The sequence below is a fragment of the Strongylocentrotus purpuratus genome, unplaced genomic scaffold (assembly GCF_000002235.5).
Source record: "Strongylocentrotus purpuratus isolate Spur 01 unplaced genomic scaffold, Spur_5.0 spur5_scaffold_14, whole genome shotgun sequence".
NCBI lineage: Eukaryota > Metazoa > Echinodermata > Echinoidea > Camarodonta > Strongylocentrotidae > Strongylocentrotus > Strongylocentrotus purpuratus.
In genome coordinates, this window is record NW_022145599.1 from 5,701,199 (window position 1) to 5,708,780 (window position 7,582).

The window sequence follows — 7,582 nt, forward strand, 5'->3', positions numbered from 1 at the left end:
CAAGTATTGAGCATAGAAATTAAAAAACTGGAACATTTAAGTTTTGGACTCGTATGAAACAATTGCTCAATATAGGTTAATAAAATTTCAGGCTTGTTGTTAATAAACAAGTTTTATTTTCTGGACTCATAAACTTTTGAACTCATATCTGGACTTAGTTATATAACATTATTCATCTCTTTAAAGGAGGGAAATATGTTGTGTTTGTAAGACTGTGCTAACAGTCAACGTCGAGGGCTCAATCCCCTTTATGTACACATGATGACAATATGATCGGACATCTTGGAATAGATTAAATCATCTCAACTTCTAAATTCATTGTATTTAGTTTTATGTCTTTGAGTTCCTAAATACTACAGTATATTACGTTCCTTTTAAGCGAGATGAATTAAAACATTGTGATATACATTTAACCCTTTCTTCGTGATGAATCAAAAACCTAGAATGCCATGTATTTTATTTTTTTTTTCATTTTCGGTTTAAGTTAATAAAATTTGAAGTGGACTTTAGAAGATTATTATTATTATAACATAATGAATTATAAACATGTTTAATTGTAAACGTTTCGTATCAATTCTGATAAGAGGTCGAACCGTTCATTGGTACAAACATCTAACTATCAACATTGATATCTTTGACTTTCTTTGTATTGGGGATAAAATAGTAACAGAACAAAATATATCAATACATCATTTATTTTTAACGTCTTGTCCAAAAACTCGTAAGTTAAAAATATATGTGACTTGGAAAATGTATTTTACACAGTCTGGACAACCGGAACTTACCCGATGGGCTCGTTATTGGAATAATGAATCCTATTGTAACCCGACCTGAGTTCTGTGTGAGCGCATGTACCGTGATGTTATACTGCGTCATTGGTGTCAGTCCGACGAGGGTTATGGTGTTGGTAAGAGAACTTCTCTGATCTTCGACTCCGCCTGGAATAATCGGACTATAGAGGATCTGGTACACAACAGTATCCTCTACACTGGTCCATGACAGAGTGATTGTGTCAGACGTAACTGAATTCACTGCCACGTTTGTCACGGTAGCTGGATCAAAGAGTAACATGAAGGATGTTCACCTAACTGGAAAATGTTTGCTACACTCGAGAAAGCTTTAGGAAGTGGGTACTTGGTAGGGTTTATTCTTTGAATTCATTATACTCTACTAATAACGACGACAGGTCCTGCAAAAATGTTTCATACTATATTCAATAAATGGTAATATTTCCTTCTTTGAATGCTTATCGTGGATAAAATGAAATAAGTGTTTCAAGGTGGGGTGTTCGTGTGATATTTAAAAAAAAAAGAAACACTAATGTTTTATTAAGTTGATAATGCTTTTAGATTTGTGCATAATGCGACTAAGGGATTATAGTGGGTCTTACCTGTCGTTTCAACAATTGATCCAACATTTCCTTCTGTTAGACCGGATGTTGCTACAACAGAGAATGTATAACTCGTCTGTAGTTGTAGACCAGTTACTACCGATGTGGGAGTGGGTGAGTTCAGTACCCCTGTTCCTGCGTTGTCTTGACTGATGTAAGATATCCTGTAGTTTGTGGTCGTTGGAATTGCTGCCCATGATAATGTCACGGATGTTGAAGTCTTGCTGTCCACCATAACAATTGAATTCGGTATCGTGTCTGTGAAAGTTGAGTAAATCTCATGTCATTACCGTAAATCACATTGATACATCCTGTCAAACAGTGCATTAACTACCATATAGGTGTAAGCCAGTAATTAGAACACGTACTTTATCTGTAAGCTCAAAAAGGGAATTCCTCATACATGTATGTATTTGATGTACGCTAATTAGATGGCAAATCAAGATTCCTCGTCAACTGTGTAAGCAGTTGATTTCTAAAAATCGCAATGTGTTGCTTTCCTAACAATTTTTTCAAACTATACGAAAGAACATTCTGATCATTGGATTCATGGAACTCATAATAGAGTTCGTCCAATCAATAACAGTTACGACAAAGAAAAATGGCTACGAAAAAGTACACTGTACTTAAATCGCTTTGATAATCATGACGTATAAATGTAAGCTAGTTTTAAGGAGTAAGGATTCGAAAATGCCTAAAATATATTCAATGACAAAATATTCGATGTTATATTCGACCTTGTTCCTTTCTTATTCAAAAGAATCCTAGTCATTAACCGAATCAAATAAGATAATATTATTTCAGGAAAGATATTGTTATTCATAATGTAAACTTTAAAGAGATAATCTGTACTGACTACATGACGGTACATGTGTATGTGGATGAAGTGGGGTGCTAGGGGGGGGGGGTACAAAATTCACTACAAAAAGGTGTCCACACTTTTGCTCCCTCCCTTCACATGTGCACGGAAACGGGGAAGTTGATATTTGCGCTAAAGGCGCCAGCCCCATCGCGAAAATATCAATATACTCGGTATATTTGTATACAAAATGCATAATTATTTCAATGTCATTAATATGGTACTCTAATAGGTGAACGATTGTTTAGAATATTTTAAAAGAAAATTGATATATTTCTCACTTGTTTTTGCCAGATCCGATCCAAGGACAGTTGATTGTCCTCCGTTAGAAGGCATGCCCTCAATAACAATGATGTAGGTCGAATCAGGCATCAAGCCTTGGATTACAGTACTCAGTGAACTCTGCACTGCTTGGTTTAACTCCTGTGTACCGTCATCTTTGAAAAGATGGACAACGAACTCGACGTTGATGACGGAGTACTGCCAGGACAATTGTAGTTTCTCATCTGTTATTGCTCCTACGCTCAGCTGAAACTCAGCAGAATTGTCTGCATGAACGATAATTATTTAAAATAAGTGATATATCGTGAAATTCTTTACATTTCCTTCGACTGTTTTTTTTTTTAAAGATTTCTGTCATATTTGTCATATTTTCTTGCGGGCTGTTCTGTCCAAAGAGAGGAAATCTCTTTTATAAGGGAACTTGGTTTCTATCATCAAATCATTAGATATCTACGGCTATAAGTGTGAGATTAAGAAAGAGAACCCTTCCTTTCGTTAATGTCAAAGGAAAGATATGATGTGTTTGAAGACGATGGCTAACTTACCTAATGGTAACGCAGTGAACGCGATGATTACACTTCTTTGGGTACCGACTTGAGTAACGACCCTAAAGTCATATAAAATTCCTCCTTGAAGATCAGGTATTACATAACTGGTAACAGTTGAATCTAGCACTGTGTCCTGCCCTTCTCCAGTAACGGAATCGAGGTATGTGACAACGTAGTTCTCAAAGGAATTATCCGGTGGAGACGGAGGATCCCATCGGAGCAAAACGGATGAGGCACTGATCTGGTACAACAAGAAGTTTTCTGGTGGTTTTGGCTCTGCTCCATCCATACCTGCAGTGTAAAATTAATATGATAATATGGTTTCGAATTGGCAAGCTATGAATGTCTGACTAAGGAATTAATTTACCCATGAGTAACACAAGATAGATCCATTAATTATCACTCAATGTTTTGGAACATGGTACAAAGGGTATTATCATTATTGTCATTTGTATTACTACTATTATTTTGTATTAGTATCATTACTATTTATTTGGCATTCAAAAGATACAATATCATGAAGGCATGAGATTTAATCTAAGAACAAATGATTCAGCGTCCCCTACTGTACTTCCTGCATTAATGAAGTTCCCTGGAAGGATAAAAGGAATGTGGAATATGAATGGTACTGGACAGTTTCAAAGATTCCTAATCAATTGTAACCAGTTTCTTTCAATCAAAATTAAATCCATCACCTTGAACAATAGAGAGAAATTTGACACGTTGTATTTTGTATTGCATTGCAACGCAAAATACATCAGAAAAAGGTCATCGATCATAAATGATGTGACTTTACCTGTTGTTGTCATACCAACAGCCGATCCTACGTTCTGCTCTACATTGCCTATGATTGCTACCACAGAGAAGATATAACTTGTCTGTGGTTGTAGACCAGACACTACTGATGCGGGAGCGGGTGAGTTCAGCACCCCTGTTCCTGCGTTGTCCTGTCTTATGTAAGATACCCTGTAGTTAGTCGCCAATGGAGTTGCTGCCCATGATAAAGTAACGGATGTTGAAGTCTCGCTGCCCACAGCAACATTTGAATTTGGTTGGGTATCTGTCGCAAGAATATACTTAAACATGAGGTTCTGTGATAATAAATAATTCACTTCTCTAACCGCTATATTACACTCGATCCACACATTTATTGTTGACGGTTTCATAATCCTGAACAATAGGAAGATGCTCTCCCGGGGGGACGAGAGTGTGTACTGTCAGGTGCAGAATTGTAATACTATGAAGTGACCATGGTAAAACTACTATTAGTGCTTTGGTCGGCCACGTTTCAACTGGAAAAGCGCTAAACAAGAAAAAGTTATTATTATTATTTGTTATGAGAGTCTCCCTGACCTTGCTCATGTAGGTTATTTTCTTGATACGATTATCATGTATCAGAAGTGAAGATATGTGTTGTAAGTGTTATAAAAAACTAGTTTTGCATAGGTATTGATAAAAGCATATAACTTATTAGAGAACAATCCAAATTAAGAAACGATGTACTCGATTGGAGTTGCTCAGTAATTCCTTTTTGTGAGCGATAATGTTGAGGGACATTATGTGCTTATGACAGATGTGGCGAATTGATAAAAGGAAAGCGGATATATGGCTCACTTGTTAATGCTAGATCCGATCCAAGAACAACTGGTTGTCCTCCGTTAGAAGGTATGCCCTCAATAACAATGATGTAGGTCGAATCAGGCATCAAGCCTTGGATAACAGCACTCAATGCACTCTGCACTGGTTGGTTTAACTCCTGTGTGCCGTCATCTTTGAAAAGATGGACAACGAACTCGACGTTGATGACGGAGTACTGCCAGGACAATTGCAACTTCTCATCTGTTATTGCTCCTACGCTCAGCTGAAACTCAGCAGAATTGTCTGCATGAACGATAATTATTTTAAATAAGTGATATATCGTGAAATTCTTTACATTTCCTTTGTCTGTTTTTCTTTGATTGTTGTCATACTGTAGTTACTGTGTATCATCTTGTGGGCTGCTCTGTCAAACGAGAGAAAAATCAACACCAAAATCCGTTTCATATATAAATGACTTGGTTTCTATCATCAGATCATTAGATTTCAAGGGCTCTTAGAGTTAATGTAAGAGTAAAAATATGGTGTGTTTGAAGATGATGGCTTACTGACCTAATGGTAACGCAGTGAACGCGATGATTACACTTCTTTGGGTACCGACTTGAGTAACGACCCTGAAGTCATATAAAATTCCTCCTTGAAGATCAGGTATTACATTACTGGTAACAGTTGAATCTAGCACCGTATCCTGCCCTTCTCCAGAAACGGAATCAAGGTATGTGACAACATAGTTCTCAAAGAAATTATCCGGTGGAGACGGAGGATCCCATCGGAGCAAAACGGACGAGGCACTGATTTGGTACAAGAAGAAGTTTTCTGGTGGTTTTGGCTCTGCAACTAAAAAGAAATTCGGACTGAATTACATGTATTCAGATGTAGTCTATTAATGTTACATGTAACAAAAGTTTCTCATTATTGGTTTGAAAATGTAATCAAGCCCTCATACATAACCTTAGAGTGGAAATGTGCATGTACCTCAGGATCTGGCCAGGTTTATTACTGAAGTTACATAATTGAACCCAATTCGTTATTTTAACAATGAGTGAATGATGGTAATAGAGTTTAGTAGTTTAGGAGTAGATCAAGGAGTGGTAGGATAGCCTTATTTTCAAGAAGTTTACACTAAAATTCTTTGACAATCATGGACGCTTATCTATGATGCAAGTGGAAGAATATCAGACCATATTTAAAAAAGCTTCCTTCTGGCACAAGCATTTAGCATTACAAACATAGCAATAAGTAGGCCTATTGCTAAGCTACCATCACCATTCTTTCCATGAAATTGTCATGGAGTTCAGACTTATCGCTCGACAACACTTGCAATGGCTGATTAGAGGTTTTTCGTGATATACAGATCTACAAAGACCGACAACCTGAATCGACCTATGTTATCGTACAGAAGACTTCTTATTACATCGATACATGTGATTCACAAGTGTTATATTGTGTACTCTTTATGTTATGTAATGCAATTTGTAATATGTTGTACTAGTATGATGTGCATGTATTGAATAAATACAATTAAAAAATGCTAAAAAACAAAAAAGTTATACCTCAATACAAAGTGACTTCCTTAAATTTATAATTACCCTGTGTTACAGGAGGCAGTGTCGTCAAGATCGCCTGTGTTCTAAGTCCGTTTCTCTGACTGTACAGATTGAACGTGAAGTCTGTGTTCTCAGGGAGATTCAGGATCTGTTCTAAGATCCTATCAGGAGGCAAGTCTATACTGGTAGGGACACCCCCTGGGGTCGTTGCGTAGGAAATCACGTACCCATCGACATTCCCTGGACTATTTGTCCATGTAAGTTGGTAGCTGGTGGTTGATGTTCTCTGAACGGTTGCATCTGATGGAGCAGGTGGAAGCACTGTATAGGACGAACATGGACGAAGGGTAATCATCATCAATACTGATTTGTCACATGACTCGTTATTGACCCCTATCAATTCTGTAATTAACATCTTTCCAAGTGATACGATCGTGAGCCAACTGGTTTCCTTTCTCTGTAACCTACATGTACTACTCTTCCATGAAAAGTAACCATGCGGTCAAAACAATCATAAAATTGTGTCACAATAGCATTCACTTTTGGAAAGATCCAACCTACAGATTATGCACAAATAAATAAATGATATCCTCATGGGATCCTTACTTGTAGTAGAAACAGACGAAATAGTATCGAAAGATGATTGGAAGTGGTAATTATGTACTGAAAGGTTTAATAAAATATAAGTATATTTACAATTCAAGGAGATCTTAGGGGAAGTACTATCAGTCGTCAAAAATCTGAAGTTGATGGCAATGTTTCTAGTTGATTCTAATCATAATGTTGTTAACATGAGGGGGGCAGCCTTCGAGACCGACGGCAGACGAGATTTTAGTATTGGATATCTATTTCATAGGTCTCATTAGTCGTTTGGAACTTTCGGTATTTTGGGGCAAAGGTCTCGTTGAATTTCAGTCTGGATTAGTATACGCTATTCAAGTTATGCTCTAGGTAATTGTCTGTGAGTATTTGGGGCAAATCTTTAGTTTTGCGTAAAATGAAAGAAAAAAGAAAAACAAACAAACAAACACTCTTCGAATTTCCAAATTCATCGGATGTTGTTTTAGGATCCCCGACACGAATACATTTATGAAATCAACTTTCCTATTTCATATAGCCTAATAAATGTTGTGAACAGAATAAACAATTTAAATTAGGTCATGTGCTGTGTGGATAATGGGTCACATGGGGCAAGGATAGACCCTTCGGCAAAGCAAGGAATATACTAGACAGTACTCGAAATATCTCTAACACACCGTTGAGTAATTGACCTATGAAAAAAGTCTGTTAAATTTTCGTTTGGAGGACAGTTTCGATGCTTGGTTCTATGTTATCAAATATTATTTCAAAGCGTTCCTCC

General features: G+C 36.9%; 1 protein-coding gene across 1 annotated transcript in view; it reads right to left on the minus strand.

Annotated features, from left to right (window-relative positions):
- Positions 1–36: 36 nt before the first annotated feature.
- The window catches only part of LOC105444951 (tenascin-R-like), a 14,678-nt gene continuing 7,132 nt past the window's right edge, over positions 37–7,582 (minus strand). Inside the window, exons 3-11 of the mRNA XM_030984959.1 lie at positions 6,265–6,543; positions 5,273–5,506; positions 4,694–4,960; positions 3,876–4,139; positions 3,077–3,370; positions 2,531–2,797; positions 1,391–1,648; positions 856–1,052; positions 37–48 (exon numbers count right to left, since the gene is read on the minus strand). Coding sequence (XP_030840819.1) covers positions 37–48; positions 856–1,052; positions 1,391–1,648; positions 2,531–2,797; positions 3,077–3,370; positions 3,876–4,139; positions 4,694–4,960; positions 5,273–5,506; positions 6,265–6,543 — 2,072 coding nt within the window. The remainder of the gene's footprint in view (positions 49–855; positions 1,053–1,390; positions 1,649–2,530; positions 2,798–3,076; positions 3,371–3,875; positions 4,140–4,693; positions 4,961–5,272; positions 5,507–6,264; positions 6,544–7,582) is intronic.